The sequence below is a fragment of the Clinocottus analis genome, unplaced genomic scaffold, assembly GCF_023055335.1.
Source record: "Clinocottus analis isolate CAN_PGR_092001 unplaced genomic scaffold, fCliAna1.0.p SCAF_11, whole genome shotgun sequence".
In the NCBI taxonomy this organism is placed as follows: domain Eukaryota; kingdom Metazoa; phylum Chordata; class Actinopteri; order Perciformes; family Cottidae; genus Clinocottus; species Clinocottus analis.
The window spans coordinates 14,545,543-14,570,997 of NW_027175832.1; the positions used below are offsets into that span (position 1 = coordinate 14,545,543).

General features: G+C 45.2%; 2 protein-coding genes across 3 annotated transcripts in view; both read left to right on the forward strand.

Annotated features, from left to right (window-relative positions):
* Positions 1–16,180, forward strand: dspa (desmoplakin a). 2 transcript variants are annotated; one of them, XM_068602281.1, is made up of 24 exons: positions 1–409; positions 1,779–1,863; positions 2,049–2,167; positions 2,409–2,553; positions 4,177–4,302; positions 4,461–4,520; positions 4,606–4,773; positions 4,934–5,038; positions 5,138–5,233; positions 5,330–5,455; positions 5,644–5,796; positions 5,927–6,081; positions 6,459–6,585; positions 6,716–6,902; positions 7,040–7,302; positions 7,471–7,652; positions 7,758–7,896; positions 8,667–8,860; positions 9,002–9,164; positions 9,452–9,535; positions 9,647–9,754; positions 10,002–10,100; positions 10,213–12,027; positions 12,530–16,180. In XM_068602281.1, exons 1-24 carry the CDS (start codon positions 177–179, stop codon positions 15,740–15,742), a joined length of 8,145 nt encoding a protein of 2,714 aa, XP_068458382.1. In that variant the 5' UTR covers positions 1–176; the 3' UTR covers positions 15,743–16,180. The 2 variants fall into 2 exon arrangements, with proteins under 2 accessions (XP_068458382.1, XP_068458386.1); XM_068602285.1 differs by having other exon boundaries at positions 9–409; positions 10,213–10,710.
* Positions 16,181–17,211: 1,031 nt separating this feature from the next.
* LOC137782031 (tensin-3-like) overlaps positions 17,212–25,455 on the forward strand; it is a 30,153-nt gene continuing 21,909 nt past the window's right edge. Inside the window, exons 1-4 of the mRNA XM_068571103.1 lie at positions 17,212–17,549; positions 24,390–24,557; positions 24,773–24,823; positions 25,051–25,173. Coding sequence (XP_068427204.1) covers positions 24,408–24,557; positions 24,773–24,823; positions 25,051–25,173 — 324 coding nt within the window. The 5' untranslated portion in view covers positions 17,212–17,549; positions 24,390–24,407. The remainder of the gene's footprint in view (positions 17,550–24,389; positions 24,558–24,772; positions 24,824–25,050; positions 25,174–25,455) is intronic.

Genomic DNA, 25,455 nt, shown 5'->3' on the forward strand with positions numbered 1-25,455 from the left:
CCAGCTTCCGTCTATTCACAGCAGAGCATTATCTGCGCAACAGCCAGGCAGAGTGGGGAGGGGAGAGGAGAGGTGCGCGGTTTGGACAGCGCAGCGGAACGAACTTCCAAGACTTTGAAGGAGGGAAAAAAAACACCCAACAACAACTAAATAACGACGACAACTACCCGGCAGAGATGAGTATGTACGGCTCCAGTTCACGGCTGGCCAGCATGGGCCAGAGGAGCAACTCGCGACCGGATTTGGCGAGCGCGAGTTTCAGGAGCGGCGACGTGTTCATGGGTGGAAACGGCTTCCACGGAGATTACCAAGGTGGCGAAGCCGTGTACACCACCTACTCGAGGACCTCCATGCACGGCGGCGGCGGGGGGCCACCGCAGAAAATGAGCACCGGGGGCGGCGGATTGAGGTAAGAAGTCACCTGTTGCTTCGAAATGAGGTGCGTTGAGTGTTCATGGAAAAAAACAACAACAACTAAAAGACATCGATATGTTGTTCTTGTAAGCGCACGACGACGTGACAGCTATTTAGGAATGCCAAAAAGACCACTGGCCACAGAGAGGTTCATGTACGGTGAAGATATAATTACACCGACAAGAACAACACGTATCCTGGTTTTCTTCCGGTGAAACTGTTCTTTCCCGAGTGCAAACAAACGCGTCATAAGTCGCGACCTCTTCGCAAAAAAACAAACAAAAAAACCGTACTTTTTTTATAATTTGGGCTTTCTTTAGTGATCTTTTTAGTTGGATCACATTTGATCTGTTGCCCAAGGTTCCGAGGTACAAAGGAGGGGATGCGTGCTCGCACCCTTTGAAAGTCCTCCCACCAGCACCGTGATCTCACGGATGTCCGCGGCAAAGCCTATGAATGTAATTCGTTTATTTTTTTTAAAATATATAAAAAATGTTGATGCTCAACTTGTGGTGAGCAGAGGTTAAAGGTAAAACAAATCAATACAAATCCTGATGTGTGTATGCGGTATTTGCAAACTCCTCAGAAAGAGAAAATTCAAAAGTTGGTTTGTTTTTGTTTGATGACCCGTTGGTGACCTGCTCCCATGTCCTGCAATTTATGGACGGACTAAAAATAATGAATAAGTTATTTGTTGGTTTAAAACACAAGTGAGTTTTGTAGAATTATGAATGTTGGGGCCAATATTTAATGTGCTTTGTTGTTTTTTTACTTTTTATTTGTTGAATGGTGAACCCCATGGCAGTAGTTTTCATAAAAGAAGTAAAAGTATCAAAGCAACTTTAATAGCTGGTGTTTATTCCTCCCCAATGATCCCAACAGCTTGGGACAAATCTGCTTCCAAAGAATATATTTTGCTTTTGTATAATGTTTGTCGCTAATTGTGTGATTTTATCATCTTCAATTTATAGATTTTGTGAATTGTGTCCTGTTGCTTAGTTGTTGCGCCTTAGGTTTTAATTTATTTTCTTATATGTTTATATGTAGCATACTGTTCAAATTCTACAAAAAATGTATCTTGTGTTTTTTAATCTAAATTGTCGTACAATGATCATTTATAACCATTTACACCAATCTAGTGACGATATTAACAGTATCTGTGTTTGCAACAATGATTAGCCGAACACACACACACACACACACACACACACACACACACACACACACACCTACATACACACACACACACACACACACACACAGTCGACCATTTTTTGATAAAGCTTTACACATTAATATTCATTCAAGCTGTATTACAAGCTCTGAAAACATATTATTTAAAAAAAATGTCCATTCATGTGTAGTCCACAGGCAATATCCCAGAGAGCATTGTTCCTGACAGGCCAGTGCCAGGATTACCTGCAGAAAGCCAAGATGATTCTCCAGAATGTAAGTGCAGCCCACACACACACACACACACACACACACACATACACACTATAATGAGCTCATTTATATGAAGCGTTTGTCCCCCAATGCAATATTAGAATATTGTTGACCTAAAGTTTTTACGTGACGATCAGGTGTGATTCAAGCGGTCGGTGTCTGTACCGTGTGTTTTTCTTGTTTTATAGGGCGGTCCGGCGGAGGGTGCAGATAAGCTGTTGAACATGGCTGCAGAAAGCATCGAACATTTGATGGTCTGTGGCAAAGATCTGCAGAAAATGCGCATACCCAATGACGTCTTCCGAAGGTGAGGCGAGATGCACTGTGTGTTTGTTTGCCGCCGTCGCAGTATTTGCATGTTGCGTGTGTCCATTCATGGCCGTGTGTGTACGCCAGAGCAGTTCACAGAGTGGTGTCTGAGTTCAATTGTTGCAGCTGAACCGACCCACGTCAAGACAAAGAGTCTCTTCGAGGAGTTTCTTTGCTCGTCGAGTGGACTCGCCCGGAAGATTCACAAAAGTGTTTTTCCTCCTTTTGTGCGACTCCAGTGTCGACCAGTTCCAGCACATGCACGCTGCGATCCAGCAGCAGTTCGGCGGCACCATGATCATCAAACGGAACCGAGGCAGCGTGGGTTCCCTCGAAGGGGGGAGGATCTATAATGATGGCGTGGCCTGGATCGCTCAACAGAAGGTGAGCTCTTCATGCGCCACAGAGACATTTTAGGAACATAATAAAAAATATATATATATTGGTTACGTGGTTCAAATCAATATTCAAACAATAATATCTCGGTATATTAAAACAATCAAAAGTGTGAGTCATTTGCTTCACCGGTACCGACAAAACTCTTCACGAGTGTGAAATCCAGAACTTTGATCACATGTTATCTCTTTCCCTACATTTGAACTCGGCCCGGTAGTTTTCCAACCTGTTTGAGCAGTATGAAGAGTTGCACCTGCGTGTTTGTGCATGCCTGTGTGCCTGGGCGGGTTAGCTTGCTCTCCTTTTTTTCTTTTCTTTTTCCGACGTGAAGCGAGGGGTAGGGGAGGGATGCACTTACGATAGCTCTCATTCTGACCTCCTGTAACTGAAACCATCTGGTCACTCTGCCCAAACCTGATCCGTAAGTGAAAGAGGCCAGGGGAGGTGGGTTTTGGTGGTGGTGGGAGGTTGAAGAGGGATGGAAACAAAGAAGAGGAAAGAGCTCTGCCATTTGAGAACGAGACGGGGAGAAAGGCAGGCAAGCGGAGAGCTCGAGGGAGGGCAGACGGAGAAGCTGGGGGCAGCGGAAAAGGAAAAGTAGAAGGGAATGAGTGTGAAATGTGTATTCGTTGTTATGGGTACAGCACATTTCTGCAGAATTGTGACACGCTCATGGGAAAACGCCCTTCTGCTCTCTCCCTCCCCACCTCTCCCAACCCCAAACACACCCTGTCATTCTGTCATCACTCCAACCTCGCCCGTCTGTGTTTCATCACCACCCCCCCCCCCCTCCTGCGCCTCCCCCCTCTGTCATCAGATAAATAAATGTTGTACATTCAGTCCAACACAAGACTTTGTTGACCTTTCTATACGCTGTGCGAAAGGCAGTCTCTAAACAGCCGTCGCTTCAGCCGAGTAGTCGTGGAGGAAAAGGGAGCGGCGAGCGAACAAAAGACTTGAGAGAGGGAGAGAAAAAATGCAAGTGGAGCGCAGTGACTGGCTGAGGTTTACTGGCAGAGCTCTTATCAAAGCTCAGGGCTGCTAACAAGAGGGGGGAATAGTTGAGATAGTTTCCTGCTTAACAACGGGACTTAATGGTTATATGCTGACACCTAGAGGACAAAGAGGGTGTCCCTTGAGATTTAGAATGAAGTTGCCTCAGAGAACAGGGAGGCCTCTCTGTGTATTCCTTTTAGTTTAGTTTATTTTTTTTAAATCAAGTTTAGTCCTCTGTGCCCCGCAGCTTCACTGTTGTCCAAATCCACATACCCCGTCCTACTGCAACCATGTACTCCTGTTTGCATTTGCTTCAGAAAACAGCGCCCAGGTGTTTAAGGAAGCGACTGAGCTCGTAAAAAAGAGGAAACAATACATTTGTGACCTATTTCAAAGTAGAGCGCTACAGACAGGCTCGAGGTTAGAACCCATCAAGAGACGTGCGTCGTCTGTTGACAATGAAACAACAAGCGATAATGCCAGCCTTATTATTTTGAATCTGTACATTTCATGAAACACTACGCAGTAATTTAGCCATTGATTTTGATATTGTCATTGTGTTAAGAGGGTTATTACATTCAAACAAGGTAACACACTGGATTTTGAATCTCGTAGCGCATGATTGAGACGGCTCCATGGGGAGATGACTCCGAATCAATCGAAAAGCAAATCCAGAGCCACAACAAAAACCACAGCTCTGTCCAGAGGAGCCAGGAAGTCGACCGTGCCAGAGATGAACTGGTGAGTGCTCATCCTGTTTTGAAGCTCTTCTTGGGGCTTTTATTTCTTTCAACTTTGGACCAGTTTCTTTATACATCTTGTTTGTAACGGAGGATGGGCATTTATTCACAACAGCGTCGAAATCTTATTAAAAAAAACAAAATCACCTTTTTTTTAAGAACGCGAGGGGCGACAAGTACAACCTGTCCATCCTGGAACAAGAATGGGAAAGCCTGCAGGTAGAACCGAACCCTCCTTCAATATCAGCAACTCTATTCCCACTTTGTGTCACATTCATACATAATTACCCTGTGTGCGTCTCAGAAAATGTCCAGCAGCCGCGTGCAACAGCTGCGTGAGCTCCAGGGCATCATCAATGAGATCTCCCGGGCCATCATGTGGGTGAACGAAAGAGAGGAGGAGGAGCTCATGTTTGACTGGGGAGACAAGAACATCGACCACTACATCCCCAGGAAGCAGGAGAGCTACTCGGTAAGCACCTCCTCTTTTTCTTTTCTTGGTTCACGTGACCGTACCTTTGATACCTGATTTGTTTTATTTCCTGTGCCGATCAAATCAAAGTCGTATGGCGCTCAAAAGAAACAAAAAAAGTTGAGCTTTTTGGGTCCCTTGCGTCCTGTTCTCCTGACAGGGCATGATGAGGGACCTGGAGGAGAAAGAGAAGGACCTGAACAAGCTGAAGGTGAAATCAGGCATACTCTTGAACAACAACCATCCCGCCGCTGATAAGATTGAAGTAAGTTGTTTTATGTTGTTTGTTTTTTTTGCTTGCTTGCTAAAAACGACAGCTATTCATTTGTTATTTGTGCGCTGATGACTCTGTGTGCTCGCCCAGGCCTACATGGACACCTTACAGACCCAGTGGAGCTGGCTCCTCCAGATCACCAAGTGCATCGACACCCACCTGAAGGACAACGCGGCCTACAGCCAAGTACGCGCTCAGCCGTGCGGTGGAAAGCAGTGAGTGCCCTGTGTATTGTTTTCAGGCGAGTGCTGATCACAGCCTTTTTTTGCTGCCCACTTTCAGTTCTTCAAGGAGGCGAACGAGACCCACGCCAAGCTGAAGAAAGAGCACGAGTCCATCCGAAACAAGTTCTCGTGTGACAAGAAGACCCCTCTGGATAACCTCACTGAGCTCCTGAAGAACCTGGAGGTATCATTATGCCCCCGCTCAAACTATTAGCTCTGCCAAGGAGCATGGGTTTACGTCATGTAATTGGTGAACTGGATCGGCCAGTTCATTTTTTATGCTTAATTCAAGAATTTAAGTGGAACGTTCCTCAATGCCTGCATTCATTTTGTATAGTTAAAAACACAGATCTGATATCTGCACGTTCACAGAGAGAGAAGGAGCGCGTGATGGAGAATAAGAGGCAGGTCCAAAGTCTGATCAACAAGTCGAAGACCATCGTCAGGCTGAAACCTCGCAACCCTGAGGAGAAGAGCAACAGCCCTGTCATGGTCCAGGCCATATGCGACTTTAAACAAGACCAGGTGGGGTGTACACTCTCACTCACGCTCACAGACACACACACACACACACACACACACACACACACACACATTTGCATGAAGTGGAATTTTCCAGGTGTAACTCGACCTTTTTTCTTGGTCTGTGCTCCAGATAGGGATTTTAAAAGGGAACAAAGGCATCCTGAAGGATAACTCGCAGCGCAGCAAGTGGCTGGTGACGGGACCCGGAGGTCTGGACATGTTGGTTCCCTCCGTGTGTCTGACGATCCCTCCACCAAACCCACTCAGCATCGACCTGGCCAACAAGTAAGAACCACTCAGTTGATGTGAACCAGCGTAGGTCTGCAGAAATCCTTTTGGTCAGGGCGGTTTGAAATGTGTCCGCTGAAGGGGATTTACCATGTAATGAATATATTGGATACGTCACATTTCCCCGGAGCGAGATAGAAAAACAGCCTTCCTTTTTTGGGAAAGTGGTATTAATTTGGTGGACATTACGCAATAGATTCCAGCCTTTACTGCGTAACTGTTCCAAAGACCTTTTGAGGTCAGAGAGTAAGCTAAGGGCAAAAAGGAGCACTTAATCGTTGTGTTAAAATGAAAACGTCAGAAATGTTTTCATTAATATCAAACAACAATCACTGTGTCGTGTCTGCATATTAATGGCTTTGTGCTGCCCCTAGGATCGAGCAGTATTATGAAGCCATCATGAGCATCTGGAATCAGCTCTACATCAACATCAAGAGCCTCATCTCGTGGCAGTACTGCCTGAAAGACATGAACTACATCAGCTCCCTCACCGTCAGCATGGTAAGATGCTACAGATGCTGTTAGAATCACTCGCCACTTCCAAAGCCGAGCAAAGCTGAATTGGGCCGCACACTGTGTGCGGCGGTTTGCCGACTCTCGCTTGACCTGACTCCTCTTCGTCGTCTCTCAGCTGTCGAAGATGCGCCCCGAGGAGTACCGCAGTATCATCAAAAGACTGGAGACTCACTACCAAGAGTTCCTGCGCACCAGCCAAGGTTCTGAAATGTTCGGGGAAGAGGAGAAGAAAACGATCCAGGGCCACTTTGATTCCGCCCAGAACCACTACGATACCCTGATCATCCAGCTGCCTGGACACAGTGAGTGTCCAACCTTTTCAACTAACCCCCAAATTGTCAGCATTTGCAAAACAGCTGTTTTGTGTATGTGTGTGTGTGTTTTTAATCTCTCACAATACATTAATGTTCTTCTAATGTTTTCCACCAACCATCAAAAGAGGATGAAGCGGTGAAGCCTGAACCCCCGAAGCCGACCCCTCCCAAGCCCGCGTCTCCCAAGATCTCCAAGGTCAATATCACCAAGACTGCTGCCGCGCCTCCCCCGGCCCCCAGCTCCACCCTCAGCCTCTCCCTGCTCAGTAACCTGCAAGAGCTTCGGCGCAAACTGGAGTTGGCGGAGTCCGGTCTCACCAGCCATCTCCACATTCCACTGGGGGACAACAGTGTGCACGAGTGCTCCGTGCACATCCAGAATCTGGAGGTATTTATTGTTCTCTCGAAATGAAACCATCTCTGTTCGGCACAGCTCAGCACAAGGATTCCGAGTTGGTTCCAGAAACAAACCGAGCGGTTTCTTTTTCTTTCAAGGAGCAAGTGAGAAACAAGTGATAATGCTAAAAGTAACGTGTCATTCCATATCGGTATCCAGATTGTGCACCAAGACCTGGACTCCATTCACGACGAGTACCTGCGGCTAAGAGAAAGGATCATGAAGCAGCTGGAGGGGATTCCTGCCGACTCCGAGCAAGCCAAGTTCCTCCGCTCTGAGCTGGAAATCATCAACCGGAAACTCGGAGGCCTCCAGGGTCTCTACCCGGCCTACCTTCAAAGGTACATTATTGTGGTCCGATCGCGTCACCTTTTGAATTCCATCCCACCATTATTTAGAAAAGACAAATGCGTGCATTTCATGTAATGGCTTTGTGTCCTTCACAGGCTGTCAGCTCTTCAGGCCATGCTCCAGAGCCTTCTCCAGGCAGAAGATATCATTAAAGTCCACGAAGCCCGGCTGACAGAGAAGGAGACCACCTCTCTGGAACTGCGGGACGTGGAAAACTATCGGAGCACGCTGAAGGTTCGACACACTTTTTCTATTGAGTTTGAACTGCAGTCTCTTGATTTCCAGTTTCCAGGACTTCAGGAGAAATTACATGAATTAGCAGAACTTACTGAATCTGAGAATGTGCTACTTGAGTATTTCATTTTAATGTTATTTTATACTTGTACTCCACTACAATTCAGGTCAAAATAACATAAATAATAATAATCCAATGTGTTATTGCATAACACTCACAAAGGCCATCTTTCTGCATTGTGAGGACTTTTGATTCCTCTTCAACATTTTGCTGATAATCCTTTTACTTAAAGGAACAGTGTGGAGCATTCAGGGGAATCTATTGGCAACAGTGTAATAATATATGAATAAGTATGTTTTCTTTAGTGTATAATCACTGTTTTTATCGACATAAGTAGCGGGTCTTATTTACAAAGTCAGCATGTTGCACCAAAGTCCTTCTGCACGCCTTCCACAAGGAAGATGCTTCAGTCGGTTACAATCTGCAACCTCACCAGTAGATGACGCCAAATCCTGCACACTGCTAATAAAGTAGCATTTACGAGGCAGGATTTAAACTTCTATTGGAGTATTTTGACATTGAAGTATCGCTATTTTCTTTTACCTAAGTAAAGGATCTTAATACTTCTTTCACTACTGAAAAAAACGTTGCCATTCATATGTCCATATTGTCATAGCGCCCATCTCAAGACGTAACTAAGACTTAAATAGGATGTATGGTTTTAGTTGAAATTATGAATTTTACCCTATTTTGTGATTGTCCATTACAGCAAATGAAGAGTGATCTGGAGCAAAAAAAAGACCTGCTGACAGCTTTGGAGTCTAACCTGGCTAAAGCGGTGCACTGGAATGGTCAAATCTCAGAGTCCTTCCACAAGTGTGACGTGGACTTGTCCAAGTACTCAGACCTGGTGGGCCAGATGTCTGACCGCTGGCGCCGCATCCAAACCCAGATTGACAGCAGGTGGGATAATCTGATCGTGTGCACACATTCCTCGCAACGCCTGTGAATAGTTCTCCGCATCCTCGGCTCGACATCGCTGGCAACAACATTTTAAAAATATCCGTTCACCCCTTCCTCTTCCTCACACTCTTTCCTCCTCAGAGTGTGGGACTTGGAGAAGCAAGAGAAACAGCTGGGTCATTATCAGCAGAGCAGCACTCTCCTGCAACAGTGGATAGACAATACCAGGAAGCGCCAGGACTCGCTCCAGACAGTCAAACTCAACGACGTCCAGACTCTAATGGACCACCTCAACCAGCAGAAGGCACGTCTCTCCTTGTTTTTAGTCAACGGATTGGAATCAATAGCAACGTTTGAATTGATCTGATTTGATTTTGAATTGGAAATGTGCATTCAAATTAAGACACTGTGAGCATCGGTGTAGATGTGAGGATGTTATACTCCACACAGCAGCATAACTGAAAAAGTGTGCAAACACGTCCTTTGTTTTCCTTTGTATCATCAAACAATGGATGGCTCAGAGGAAGCAAAGAGTGTCCTGTTCCTGACTGAAGCAGTGAATTTAATGCCCTCTTTTTGCTCACTGCACAGGCGCTTCACACTGAAATTAAAGGCAAGCAGGAAAAAGTAGAGGTTGTGCAGAAAAACGCCGACACCTGCGCTGCTTCCATAAAGGTAGGTTTGTTGATTCATGTCCACCCTTTTCCGTCTTTTTGAAACATTTTGAAGAGCCTAGGCGTGTGTGGTGCAAAATAACAAAGTCCATGTTGTGTTGTGGCTTTTCAGGACTATGAGCTGCAGCTGGCGTCCTACAGTGCAGGCCTGGAAACTCTGCTTAATATTCCGATCAAGAGAACGATGCTGCAGTCGCCCGCTTCCCTGGTCAGACAAGAGGTATGAGGAGTGGATAATTATTGGTCCACGTTATTTATTACATTCACATAACTATTATATGTCAATCATTTTATTTGTCTGTGCTGTAGGACTAATTAAGCATTTTAATATCTTATCATAAATATAAATGATTTGTATTACAATGTAAAGGCCAATCCCTTCAATGCATCGTTGATAGTTCTCACTGGCATGTGATTCACACAAGAACATTTGACATCGATATACATCCATTAAATCTACCTTTCAGGCGGCTGACCTCCAGTCTCACTACATAGAGCTACTCACCCGCTCTAGTGACTACTACAGGTTCCTCGGGGAGCTGCTGAAGAACATGGAAGAGCTGAAGGTATTTGTCTATTCTCATGAGTAGTATGATTTTTTTTTAAAAAACATATAGGTGTGTTCAATAATATGAAAGTAGGTGACTAACTTTCTGCTTTTGTCAATGATCTCTTCAGATCAGGAACACCAAGATCGAGATGTTGGAGGAGGAACTGAGGCGTCTAAAGGACGACGTCCAGGATCGCAACCAGAAAAACAAGTCTCTGGAGGATGCTTTGGCCCGCTACAAGCTGGAGCTCACTACATCACAGCACCAGCTCATTACAATGGAGGAAATAAAGAGAACCACGGCAGCACAAGTCTCCGCTTCCAAGGACAGCCTGGACAGCACACACGGCCAGCTTCAAGATCTCAATGAACAGCTGACCCGAATTAAGTACCAGCTGGATGAAGAAAAGAGGAAGAAAAGGCTGGCAGAGGAGCGCTACACCAACCAGCAAGAAGAGTATGAGACGGCTGTTCGCAGCAGACAGAAAGAACTGGAAGAACTCAACTGGACCAAGATTGACTTGGAAAAGTCTGTGAAGGACAAGGAACGTGAACTGGAGAGGATGAAGATACTACTAGATGAGGAAGAGGCACGTCGAAGAAACGCTGAATCAGATATCTCAAAGGTAAGAACACAGTGCTCCCAGGAAGTTAATACACTTAAGCAGACATACGAGACGGAGATCCACGTCACCAAGACCAAGATCCTGAAAGCCTCGCAACAGAAAGAAGAAAACACGGCAGAGATGAGACTGCAAATTGATAGACTCACCTCTGAGAAGAGAGATCTCGAGGAGGAGCTGAGGAGACTGAGGCAGTCCATCGCTCACACAGAGGAGCAGAAAAGCAGAACAGAGCAGGAGGCCAGCCAGCAGAGGGCCCTGGTGATACAAGAAACAAGAGTGCGCAGTGAGTTGGAGGTTCAGCTGAGAACACTCATGCAGCAAGGAGGAGACGCTGAGCTCAAACTAAAGGAGGCCATCAAAAACACTCAGGAAAAGTCCAGGCAGATCAGCATGCTAACATTTAATCTGGAGGAGGAGGGGAAGAAGAGGAGATCTCTGGAACTGGAAATAAACCGCCTGAAACAGGTTGAGGTAGACCTAAAGACAAAGAACGCCTCATTTCTGGAGTCCATTAACAAGCTCAAAGTGTCTGAGCATGAGATCCGCACCACCCGAGTGGAGCTTGAGAAGCAGACCAGCGAGAAAACCAAGGTTGAGCAGAGTTCTGTCAGGCTGCAGAGCCGCATCCGGGAACTTCAGGGCTCCCTGGACGGAACGGAGGCTGAGCTGGAGCGGCAAAAAAAGGCAACCCAGGAAGAGTTCACGCGACGGAAGAGAGTGGAGGCAGAGTTGGAGAGGATGACACATACTTGCAGAGAGCACACCACCACAATTAGCTCACTGAAATCTATGCAACTGGAGGCGACCAACCATGGAAGGAAGTATGAGCAGGACATCAGCGGCCTCCAGGAGGCTCTGGACAAGAGTCTGATGGAACATAAAGTCACCAAGCAGGAGCTAGCAGCTGTCTCCGCTGAGTTGAAGGCACTCAAACAAAAGCTCCAGCAGGAACAGGCTCGAATTCGTGAGCTCAACCAGCGCAATGAGAGCCTGTACAAGACCATTGAGGAGAAGAGCCGGCAGCTGAACGAATACACCGCCGAGATCGAAAAGCTCAAAACTCTGACGCAGAACCTGACGAAAGAAAGACTGAGGCTGGAGGAGGAGCTGAGGGCAGTTAGACAGGAGAGGGATGAGCTGAAGCTTAGCAGAGATGATATTGATGGAGAGAGTGCCACCCAGATCTCAGCCTTGCATGTCCAGCTTCAGAGTAGCACCAAGAGGACAACGGAGCTCCAGGCACTCCTCAGTGACCTGACCAGGGAGAGAGAAAAGCTTAAGCTGGAAATAGACAAATTCCAAAAGCAATCGATTGAGGTATTTTTGACCGCACCAAAGGATCATCTCCACATAATTCCACCCATTCTCTTTTCTGCTTTTGCATGCAACGGCTATAGAATTATTAAGACTGAGCATGTTTTTAAAGCGGCCCAGTTTTATCAGTGTCATGTTTTTAATTTAGAGGTTTTGCTTGAAATGCACTTACTTACAAATGCTTAATCTTTCAAACCTTTAACATTGCATTGTGTGGGCATGAACTCAACTAATTTGTTAAAAACAAGCATTTAATTTATGCATATTTATATAATGAATATAATGTACAAATATCTATATTATCAATTGGTTCTAAACATTTAATTAGTCAAAATTTTAAAATAGATATTGATGAAAAATGCAATATGTTGTTAAGCCCTTACAAAATGCTGTAAAGGAGTGTAATTAATGCATTAGAAGTATGGATCTTGGCATTATCTGCTTTTTTCTTTGCTTATTTCTTGACATGCGTAATACAGTAATGTGTTTTCTTGTTTCTCCCCAGACATCCATGAGGATGCATGATTCCCAAAGCCAATACAGCAATTTGATGCTGGAGAGGGAGAGTTTGTTGTCCAAGCTGAAGCTGCTGGAGCAGGACAAGTCTCATCATCTGCGCATAGACGAGGAGCTCACTCGCATCAAGCTGACTCTCGAGACCGAGCTCCGCAACAAACAGCGGCTGCAGGATGAAAAGAATGCCGTCCTCAAGGATTTCAACTACATGAAGAGCCAGTACGAGCTGAGAGACAGCCACATCAAGAAGTTTGAATCGGACAGAGACATGGCCGATCGAGACAGGCTCTCCCTGAAAAACGAGATCGAGAGGCTCATGAGGGAGCTGAAGAGTGTTGAGGAGAGATACAAGAGCCGTTTGTTGATCTCTGAAAAGGAAGCTTCCGACCTGGCTTTCAAGAGAGATGCCCTGGAGAGAGAGATACTGAGGCTGCAGCAGAGACCCAACACTCTGACCCAGCAGACACAGACAGATGTAAAGGTCCCAACCATCGATCCATCCAAGCTGACATTTGACGGGGTGCGTCGCAAAGTCACAGCCCACCAGCTTTGCGATTGTGGCATAATCAGTAAATCCACACTAGATCAGCTCCTAAAGGGAAAAAAGACTGTGGAGGAGGTAGCTGTCGACATCCAGCTTAGTCTAAAGGGCACTGGCATCATTGCTGGTATGACAACCGGTTCTCAAGGGAAAATGCCGTTCACTCAAGCAAAAAACAAGAATCTCCTCAGCCAAGAGAGCGCCCTCATGCTCCTAGAAGCTCAAGCTGCAACAGGCTACATTATTGACCCGGCATTTAATGAAAAGATGCCTGTGGATACTGCCTGCTCAAGAGGGATCGTAGACACTGAAGATAGAGACACCCTGGTGACAGCTGAGGCAGCGAGCACAGGCTTCAAAGATCCATACACTGGCAAAGTGCTATCTGTAGGTCAGGCTTGCAAACAGGGACACGTGAACAAAGACACAGCCATCCGCTTGCTCCAGGCTCAAGAGTCCGTGGGAGGCATATTGGACCCTGTTCTGAGTGTGTTCCTTCCAAGAGACCAGGCCTTGGATCGCAATCTTATTGATGAAGATCTTTACAGGGCTTTGGGCAAAAAACCCGCCTGCTACCTGGAGCCAGGAACTGGAGAGAAGATATCCTATAATGACCTCAGGAAAAAGTGCACAGTGGAACCTGTTTCTGGCCTGCTTTTGCTCCGTGGTCCAGAAAAACCCATGACAGTGAAGGGTCTCCGTGGTGAAGTCACTGTCGAAGAGCTCCTCAAATCTGAACTGCTGAATGAATCTGATGTGGTGAAGATCAACAAGGGAATGCTCACCACCAGAGATATTGAAGACAAGCTAAAGTCCTATCTTTATGGCTCTACCTGCATTGCGGGGATCTATGATGAAGCCAATGACCGAATAATGCCCTTCTATCAGGCAATGAAGGAAGGCCTGCTCATGAGAGGAACCACACTGGAGCTTCTTGAGGCCCAAGCAGCGTCTGGCTTCATTGTTGATCCAGTCAACAATCTGTTCTTGACGGTAGACGAGGCCGCAAAGAGAGGCCTGATAGGAAACGAGTTTAAGAATAAGTTGTTGTCTGCAGAGAAGGCCGTAACTGGATACAAAGATCCAGCCACAGGAAAGAAAATCTCCCTCTTCCAGGCTATTGAGAAGGATCTTATAGAGAAAGGTCATGGAATCCGTCTTCTGGAGGCCCAAATTGCCAGCGGTGGGATCATTGACCCCAAAGAGAGCCACCGTATTGATGTGGATGTTGCCTATAAAAGGGGATATTTTGATGAGGAGATGAATGAGATCCTAACATATGAAGGAGATGACACAAAAGGATTCTTCGACCCCAACACCAAAGATAACCTGACATATCTTCAACTTAAGGACAGGTGCATGAAAGACCGCAAGACAGACCTCATACTCCTGCCGATTAAAGACAAGAGCAAGCCCCAGAAGTCACAGGAGAGTCGCAGCAATGTCCTTCGCAAGCGACGCGTCGTGATCGTTGACCCAGACACTGGGCTGGAGATGTCAGTGAGGGAGGCCTATCACCGGGAGCTAATTGACTATGACACGTTCCTGGAGTTATCGGAGCAGGAGTGCGAGTGGGAGGAAATAACTATTAAGGGGTCTGATGGCTCGACGCGTTTGGTAATAGTGGACAGGAAATCAGGAACCCAATATGACATCCAGGACTGCCTGAAGCGCGGTGTCATTACCCAGACGTCTTTGGATCAGTATCGTGCCGGAACAATAACATTGACCCAGTTGGCTGACCAAATTACAAGCAAATCCAGCAGCACAGAGATGAGCATTGCGGCCAGCAACGCTGATGACATGTTCACGTGCAGCAGTCCCACTCAGATCGCACCTTCTTCTCCTACCGTTCGTAAACGCTTCAACAGTATTTCGATTACGGTTTCCCCCCCTGAGCTGTTTGATGACCACAGCCCTGTGGCAGCTATATTTGACACGGAGACCTTGGAGAAAATCACTCTGTCTGAAGGGCTCCGAAGAGGCATCGTTGATACTATTACAGCACAGAGGCTACTGGAGGCCCAAACATGCACAGGTGGTATTATCAACCCTGCCACGGGTGAGAGGCTGTCGGTGCAGGATGCTGTCCATCAGAGTATCATCGACGAGAGCATGGGCACGAAGCTGAAACCTGCCCAGAAAGCCTATGTTGGTTTTGAGGATGTGAAGACGAAGAGAAAGATGTCCGTAGCAGAGGCAGTGAAGGAGACATGGTTGCCCTATGAGGCTGGTCAGAGATTTATGGAGTTTCAGTACCTGACTGGGGGCCTGATAGAGCCTGGCAGTGGAAATCGCATCACCATCGAAGAAGCTATCCGCAGAGGTTGGCTGGATGGTCAAGGGGCCCAGAAGCTTCAGGATACACGGAACCACCAGAAGTACTTGACCTGTCCCAAGACCAAACTGAAGATCTCATATAAGCAGGCCATGGACAGCTGCATGGTGGAAGAAAGCAATGGTATGAAGATGCTGCAGGCCTCCTCGATGTCCTCCAAGGGAATCAGCAGCCCGTACAACGTTTCCAACCCGGGATCTCGCTCCGGGTCCAGAGCTGGATCCCTTGTCGGCTCCAGGAGTGGATCTCGTAGAGGCAGTGTGGATTATTCCTCCACTGTCAGCTATAGCTTCTCCTCCAACACTACCAGCTATAGCTCTTAATACACAGCATAAACACATAATAAAACTAGACCGGTTATTAGCAGCAGTTTCTTTGCAATATAAATCATTTTCTAACAGTTTGCTTTTCTAAATGTTTTTTCTGCTACATTTTTGGAGGTTTGTTTAAATACTGAATGTGATTCTAAATGCGTTTTGCTTGAGTGCAGTTTTTGGTGTTTCTATATTCAACTTAATACAGATAGTAATGAATACTTATAAAGCATATGCTGAATGAATATATTTGACGTAGCTCATTTTAATATAGGGTTGTTTTTTTTAGAATTTTTTTTTTTTTTTTTATTAGAAATGCAGTCAAAATCTAGTTTCCGATTGTTAAATCTTTTTTTGTGTGTTCATTGCAAATGCTGAAGTTTAGCTTAAAATACTGACTTTTCAATGTAACAATCAACTTTGAAAATTCCTTGACACTAAAATGTTATTCTCACATGATTGAAAATAAAGTTGTCATCACAATTTTTTTGTTATTGATTCATTTACTAGCTGGACATCTGTGCATTCAAAGCTGAAACTGCACGAGTAGAGCAGTATCCATTGTGACCTAAGGATGGTGCTATTTGTCATGCTAAAACTAAAATCGCAAGCGAAACCAGAGAGGTGGGAAACTAAAATTGTACATTTTACAGTATAATATTAGCAGGACTGTAGTGTTGGAAATATTTACGGAGTGAAAGGTAATTTCCTGAGCAATACACGCTGTTATTTTTGTTAATGGAATAATCAGGTTTTCACTTATATGAATAAACATGTATAATAGAAAACAAGCATTACATATAAATGATCCAACACGTTTCCTATATGGCCTAATGGTAATCAAACTGCGTATTAAATCATTTAAACATTTTTTGAATATTTATTCATTAAGTCATTACTTTGATGGTGCAACTGTGAACGAAAAGCGGTCTTGCCATGTTAGTCTTTGTTCTGATATACTGTAGTATATACGCTAAAACCATAAAACAAAACAAAAAAACTTGCAAAAAGTATGTTACGGCTGCGCACCTTTCTGCGCCGGAATGTTTAACCTATGTTCATACTTACTGATTTACTAGCTGATTGCTTGTCTAATAAACGTACATATTATGGGAGATACGTACATCAAACTCCTGCTAACGGTACCTGTGTCCTTGTCCGGTCGGAGAGGGGAGGAAGATGTGTGTGCGTGTGTGTGTGTGTGTGTGTGTGTGTGTGTGTGTGTGTGTGTGTGTGTGTGTGTGTGTGTGTGTGTGTGGGGAGGGGGGGGGGGGGTCGTCTCAGTCTGCGTATGAGGAGTGAGGGTGTGAACAAATGGAGACGGTCGGAGGAGGAGGAGGAGGAGGAGGAGGAGGCCCGAGAGAGGGGAGGTGAGTGGAAAGGGGAAAGGGGGCGGGAACAAGGGAGACAGCCCTAGCGGCGCAGTGGGAGGAGGGCTATCCCATGCCAGGACTTGTGGCGGCCGCAGCGGCAGCACCACCGACTGGAGGAAGTGTGCTGAGGGGGAGATGGAGGGGGGCTGAGCAGCAGCAGCAGCAGCAGCAGCAGCAGAAGAAGAAGCAGCAGCAGCAGTTCAGGAACCGAGCAAGGCTTCAACTTTATCACCCCAGCAGCCACGAGCAAGAAGGGCCGAGGAGCGCGAATTCCATCGGAGGGAAAATGAGCCTCTCAGCCTGCACTAAGCCTCTTTGATCAGGACTTTACCCGACTCTTTCTCTGTCTGCAGCTCTGACTGACAAAAGGGACAGAGCATAACACCCCCACCAAAAAAAAAGAGAAGGAGAAGAAGAAAAGTACTCCCCTTCAGTTTAAAAAGGTAAGGCACGGCGTCTGAACTATTCTACGGTCAATCATTGTGCAGGGAGGGTTTCTATACTGGCTGGACATTGCTTTAAAAGACGAAGAAGCCGGATTAGACTTCAACACACTGTTGTACACTCCCCCCTCTCTTCTTCTCAGCCCTTTGCTCTGTCCCATTACATTGAGTCTGCTCATTTATTTAAAGTGCAAAAAAGGGCACTGCTCTCTGTATTTACTTTGGCTCCTACTAAAACTAGCTCTGTGTGTGTGTGTGTGTGTGTGTGTGTGTGTGTGTGTGTGTGTGTGTGTGTGTGTGTGTGTGTGTGTGTGTCGGTGCCCCAGCTCCTTCCTCCAGCAGCACTCTGAAAACAGAGAAGGGACTCATTCAAACTGACCCAGCACTGATCTTGTGATTTCTTTTTTCAAAGTGTATATGAGTATTATTTAGAGCCTTTTGAATTAAACTCTTTAAAAGACTTGGCTTGAACCTCTTTAGGCCTTTTATTTTGTATAGCTTTTAAACGTCTTCCTCAATAAACTGGGTTTTGTAATGGCTATAATTTGGGGTTCCTTGCTGTTGTGGGCTTGGGTGTACTGGAGACCTTTGGTAATGTGAAACACATGGGGGTCAGTCTCGTAAGAGACTCGGGCCCAGTAGTCTTAGAGAGCGCCATAAGAAGGTAGCCACCAAAGGGCTATCTCCATCATTTATCCTCTGTCGGTGGATAAATGATGGAGACAGTCAAAAGTATGGCTTTTTTTCCTCCGTCTTCTCTTTAATCTTCAGCAGCTGCGTGGTATTTGCAGCCCTCGGGCTGCGCTTCTCAGGCAGCCATTGTTGCCACAGCGTCCTTACATCACAACAGCTACAGCCCTCTTACCTGAATTATCCATCTGTCCCTCCCTTGCTTGGAAATCACACACCTGCAGTTACACCCTCTTGCGCACCTCTCTTTTACGCATAACATAAACCATGCAGGTTGTTCCTGAACATTTTGCAGGCTAAACTCTTTCAAGATTAGGTGTAATTACAGACCCGGCGAGAGAGGAGAGACATTTTTTTTCCGAATGGCAATTACGGCTTTTGTTGGCGGTTCTATTTCGAGGTTGTTCGAACAATATCTGGGCCTCCACGAGGCGAAGGAAATGTGACAGAAATCCAAAGTGTCAGACGGCGCTTACAAAGGCTTGGCACGGCAACAGATGAATGGGCGTCGTGATGGTGTGGCTTGGACAGGTGGGTTGGCATCGGGTTGGAGCTGTGTACTGTAAGCAGAACACTGTGATCCAACCCCGGGAGGAACAGCGTGGGATGGAGCACTGTGGCATTTTTCACTTTGTCGCGAGCCGTGTGCCGCTCGGCCGACATGTGTGAGCCATTAAACGGAGAAAAGGAGACCCGGAGAATGGAAGCAATAAAAGGGGAAAGAAGAAATAAGGGATGGAGGGAGCGAGAGGGCGAGAGTGGGAACGTAATCCGTTTTGGAACGCATTCCACTATGACCTTGGGATAGAAAACGGTAATTAGGGAGTACTTTAGGAGCCTTAAGGGTGTACAGTTTTGCCCAGGGCTGTCATTTTTATCCCCTACAAAATATCTCATGAAAATGTGGGACAAATACACGGTAGACTTCCAGGGTTACTAAACAAACTTACACAAAACACCCAGTTCCCCTTCTTCAGTAGCTTTTTTGTATTCTTCAGTAGTTCTCATGGTTTTGTTTAGTTCAGTTCCTCAGCAGTGAACGAGTGTTAAAGCCACAGTGTAATAATACAGAGCCCAAAACAGGAAAAGGCCAGAACAGACTGTGGCCTTGTCCCTCTCCGGGGCCCTTTAACCAGCCTGTAATGTCACCGTGGGTCATGTTATCCCGACGTATGAAGCGCTCGCTCGTGCCAAGTATGAACACAAGGCGGTTTTGGAACAGCGAAGCTGATGGTATCAAGGTTAAGGGGCTATTTGATGTGAATGCAAAATACCAATTGGGGGCTACAGCCAGAGGAAAATGGTAAGAAATATAATCGGTTCTGGTTGTACGACTCCTGTCATCTGATGGAGTGCAAAACGAGCATGAATAGGTGTTTCCATGTGCTGGGCCATCAGTGAAAGAAAGAAAGGTAATGTAATAAAATATAAAAAGTCAAAAAGCCCCCTTCCGCAGGCCGCCAGACTTCCTGAAGCATTTACGGCACTTTAGGTGTTACTCAGGTCTGCAGGCGAACATCTTCGGAGAACATTAATCTGTGTAGAGTCTCCCAAAGAGTCCCATTCTACTGTATTCGGAGCGGCCTTTTTCCATATGTGCAGAATAGAGCCAGCTCCTACGTGCTGGGTTTGATGAGCTTCATCACGGCCATTTGGATTTGGGCCTCTACTTGAAGCTATAGCAGCACTGCAGTTCAAGCCTGAGAGAGTCTGGGGTTGGTTTTCCTTTTTATTCTATTCATACTCTTTTTTTCCCCTACAATTACAGACATATCAATTCTGTTTAATGGACTCATAGTATCTAAATTGTCACAAAAGGGAGGCCGTTGCCACAACAAGTCAATCATAAACAAGAAGCTGGAGCCGACCGAAGCGACGCGCTCTGATTTTGGAGTGTGAATGGGGGGGAAGGGATATCTTGATTGCTTTCATATGTGCACAGGCGTAATGTTTGTGGACATTTTAGTTTTCTTAAATTGACTAAAAACACTTGGCATATGTTACCAATTTTACCCCATTTAAAAAAAGTGGATTAGTCAATTCAGTAGATTTTAAGTCTGGTAGAACTAGACTAACGTTGGGTTGCTGCATTTTCTCTAATATTGGGGTTCAATGCACTTCTGCTTCTTAGAATGAGATTTTGACATTTTACAAACTGAACATTGAATCAAAAAAAGTGATGCATTAATTGATAGCAAAAATAAAAAGTCCCAAATTGATTACCTCGTCAAAACAATGCATTTTTTAAGTTTTCTGAGAGTGGATGTTTGGATATGCAAATTAGACATTATATTTTACTCTGAGATGTGCCTAAATTGAATAAAGCCAATGTTGACATATATGAGTCATCTGAAGGGCGAACTTTGAGGCATTATATAATGTTAACATTTGGTGAATTCAGGAGAAAACCTACAGACACAAATAATAAAAGTAACTAACACACTTATTTCTTCTAATCTAAAAGATTAGAAGAAATAAGTGTATTAGCAAAAATAACTGTATTAGCATTACCAAATCTCACTCAACCAAGTCTATATTGCTACGCTCCTCTTCCACTGGTTTTTAAAATAAATATGTAAAAGCAATGTGGACGATGATGGCTGCACCAAATTCGCTGATGGAAAATACAGTTGTGGAGCACGTAGACATGTAGCAACCAGCCTAATCACATACAAACACACTTTTGAGTAAACGGATTCGGTTGCTGTGCCTCAACCCCAGGCTCGGGGGAGTCTTTATTATTTGTGCGTGAGACAAGCATGCAACGTTTTCGCCAACTGTTGTTGCCACAGCGGTCTCAAAAATGAAAACAACGATGAGATCACTGTTCACATGACGAGGTCATGATTTCACCCACAGGGTCTGACGAGCTGATGTCTGGATTTTTGAGACGGTTCTCGCTGCAGCTCATGTCCGGCCACACTATGCTGTCTGTTTTCACCTGGCGGTTCACCTTCTCCTACAAAATGGAGGATTCCACACAGTACGGGGCCAGGTGAAGGGTGTGGCTCCTGAAATAGAAACAGGGCCTTTCGTCCCAGCGCTTCGATTATGCCTCCCTGTTCCCTCTTACCAGCGCTTCGTTCTCGCACAAACTGGAATGTTTGATTAATTTGTATTTTCATTCGGCGTTGCGTTTGGAGCCGGTCCCGAGTGATGGTCATGCATGTGTGAATGCGTCTGACAGCATGCACGCAGTCTAGTCAAGCTCTTACCTGCAGGGGTTGGAGCTGGGGGAGCCAGACACACCCTAATCCCCCAACATCCTGACCTCAGTAAACCTGTCGCTGCTTGTTCACAGTAGACCTGGCAAACCGTTCACTCAAGTCTCTCTGCCTACCCGGCTCTTCTACCAGCCTCCCTCTCCCAATGCCATGGGTGGGCTCAGGGTTTTGAGTTCCTTGGCACTGCTTATTCTGCTTTTGTGAGCTAATGCTGCGCCTCAAACCGGGAACAAAAGCGGTCGGTGCAAATTAAAGACCAATTATCTTCAGTGCGTGCCGGGGCAAGTCGCTCATGTCAGCCTGAATGATGAGGAGGAGAAGTGAGAGGACGAGCTAGTAGGAAAAGGGTGTTGCTTACTACGACGTTGCGCATCGTTTGAAGTTGATATTTAGAAATGTTTTTATAATGGGATTTTTAGCAACTTTTTTGTTGCATTTTTATGTATTTCATTAAATTTGGTCAAAACCTCTATTTCTCTTAGTTTAGTGACCTTAAAATGAGTTGTGTACGCTTGTAGTTTTAGAGCTAACGTTACTGCAAGTATCTGGTTAGCTTGCTTTAGCATGAAGATTGGAAACAGGGACAGAGCTAGCTTGGCTCGGTCAGTAGTAGGTCATAAAGTCTGCCAACAGCACATCCAAAAACAAAAATGTGAAGAAAAAAAACCTATTGTGGTTTGAGGGGGTGGTTATGAGTCTGACTATTTCTTAACGTAAGCAAGTCAATAGTACGCTAAAAGCTCAGCACATAACCCTCTGTGTTGTTTTTCACTCTTTGGTCCTTTGTATGAACCTGTGAGTTACATGACAGCAAGCTGTGTTTCTTGGCAGATTGTGTTTATCGAGTATAGACCGAGTCTGCCTAGCCGTATCCCTGCTTCCAATCTTTAAGCTAAACCAAGCTAACCAGCGACTGGCAGTAACGTTAGCTTATTTTTTTATCGCACAGTGGTATCAATCTTTTCATGGAACTCAGCGAGCATATTCCTCTAAAATGTCAAACTTTAAATACTTTAAAACATATTCATGACACTAAGTTAAATATGTGAGTGAAGTTTTTGCTGTTAAGTGTTTGTTAGACTATCCTTCCCACTTCTAGTTGGTGCAGGACTTTGACACCTCCATGACAAAGCCTTCTCCCCATGCCCGTGCCCTGGAGAGACACACAGAGCCGAAGTACTGGCCAGCCTGTTCATTAATTTCCCATTAGTCAACAGTTTTCCTCTGAGTCTCGGGGGAAATAGACTAACCCCGCCATTAGTTCTAACAATCCCCAAGGACCGCCCTGCTCCCACCACCTCTTCCACCAACACACACACAAAACACCCAGTCCTGTTTCCCCGAGTGATGACCTCTTCATACACATGGCCTCTTTCATTCCGCTCTGAGGGTTGGTTTAAGCCGGGGCTACACTGTTCCTGGTTTATGGCTCCCGCTCTGGCCCCCTTCAAAGTGTCGGGCTGTAGCCTGCAGTCGTTGCAGACTTAATTGACGGACACATTCTTGACTGTGGATCGTTCAATCACAACAAACAATTGGAGTTATTCAAAAAAAGGATGATAATATCTTTGGCAGCTTTAGGAATGCGTTTCTGTCTGTAAGAGTTTGTGCTTGTGTGAAATCTGAAACATTTATCAAGCTCCATGGATCAGTTATCCTTCAAAATGTTACACACAAATATAGATGAGTAGTTTTTATAAGTCATCGACATTTGGCTTAGTTCTGGCTCTTCCGAATGGGAGGATTTTTTTTTTTTATGGACAATAATCTATTATATTTATAAAATACAATATTAAGTACAGATAAAAAGAGAAAAGTCAAGAAAAAAACTCAGGAACTACTCAAGCGTATTTATATAAATAGTACAAGGCAAGTACAAACACAGTACCCACAGGGTTGTACTTCAACTAATGCAATACTGCTGTAAATATAGTGACATAGTTGTAGCTACAAAGTATAATATAAGTAATATTATACCATATACTATGACAGTGTACAGCAGAACAATGTAATCCATGGTCAAGTAAACATACTTGATCATGTTTGTCTGTATGAATATAAACACACAAAGTACACAAAGTAATACAGTACAACGTGGGACCATTCAATATACTACACTACAGCAGTATAGTATATCATGTATTTTATAGTATTATTATCATATATTATTCTTAATACATAGTATACTACTAAGTATATAATATGAAGTAAGTTATATCAGTGATTATAAAAATGATCAATGAAGAACGATTCGTTCATTTGATCGACAGTCGAATCGACGAATGGTGTCGGCAGTAGCGCTGGCCTCAGGCAACACTTTGCTGTTCTTGGGCTGACAACCAACTCAGAGCATACAGAGATGACTAGATAAGAGAATAAGGGATGTGTCTGTGGTTGTGGTGGGGTGAGACAGGCTCTCCCTGCAGACCACCAGTGCAGGAAGTGCCATGAGGTCACAGGGACACGCCACCGGCCAGGGATTTACAGCAACTGGTTCTATCCGGAATTGTTTGAAAGTTTGTTTTCCTTCTTTGTCACTGTTGCTCCGACTAAATGACATCGGAGGGGGAGGGGGAATATAATTTTTCATTGGAGATAAGTGACACTAATCTCTCACATGTTTAAAAAAAGCTCTTGATTCATGTTGTTTTGTTTCAACCAGTAAAGTGATTGTGACTCACACTGTTGACCGTTTCTGTGCAAACAAGACACTCTCTGTCACACAATCTGGAATTGAGGTCGATCTCTAAAGATATCTGTGGCGAACTAGGACACTGTGACTAAAGCTGAGGACTTTGACCGCTAAATATTGACTGCAGCAAAGTCACACATCCCCACTCAAAAGTCTGCATTTGAGCGGGGATGGTCTGAGGACATTGAAGGACCTGAGTCAGCCTGTGTCTCTGCTTGGATATTTTTTCTACAGGAAGTCCCAAGACTCAGCATGGAGGAGGGATACGAACTCGACCTGACGTACATCACGGAGCGCATCATCGCCGTATCCTTTCCCCGGGGGTGCACCGAGGAGATCTACTCCCACAACCTGAAGGATGTCACGCGGATGCTCAAGTCCAAGCATGCGGACAATTACCTGGTCAGTGCTCACCCACGTGCCGCTCGCTGTATGTAAAATATCAACGGTATACTGATGTCGGGGCCAGTGGGATATCGACGTGAGAGTATTGACCTCGGGGCGCAGAGTGCATCTTTCACTCGTGCTTAAGCAAGACACAATGTTAAAAGCAAAATGCAGCGATCTGTGAGACAACAATATTAGCCACCGGCTGCCTTGTGTCTTCCCCTTTTTAGATTATCAACCTGTCGGAGAAAAGACATGATCTCACCAAAATGAACCCAAAGGTGAGTTTCCAGTTTGCTGATTCCTCTGTTAATTGAACGGATGACTTCACAATATCCTGTCAGGATGAGCATGATCAAAATATTTTTAAAAGGCTCGAGTTGTCTGTTCATCCTCTTTGATCAGCTCAGTCTCGCCTAGCCACAGTAAACGGCACGCCATTAATTATTATTAAAGAGCTGGTATGGAGCACTACTGTGTCTGTTTACAGTGAGGGATGTGCTTTCAGACTCTAGATACAGGTTGGCCGGACATGCACGCGCCACCTCTGGACAAGATCTGCACCATCTGTAAGGCCATGGAGAGCTGGCTCAATGCCGACCCCCTCCACGTGGCCGTTATACACTGCAGGGTGAGCATCTCATTTTATTTATATTCTTTTGAAGTGTTTAAAAACCCCTGAAAATGTATTTAGTTGTTTATGCATTTCTCGCGACATCATATTCTGTGTCGCGAGAAATGCGACACAGAATCTCGAAATAGAGAGAGATACGTGATATTATGCCACGTGAAATGACTAATACACTTGATAGAAAATGGTGTGGTTGTATGTGGGCCCCATCACTCACAATAGGATGGGGATTGGGAGAGTAAGTACTGGTGGAGAATGAGAAAAGTGCCGCGCATGTATTGA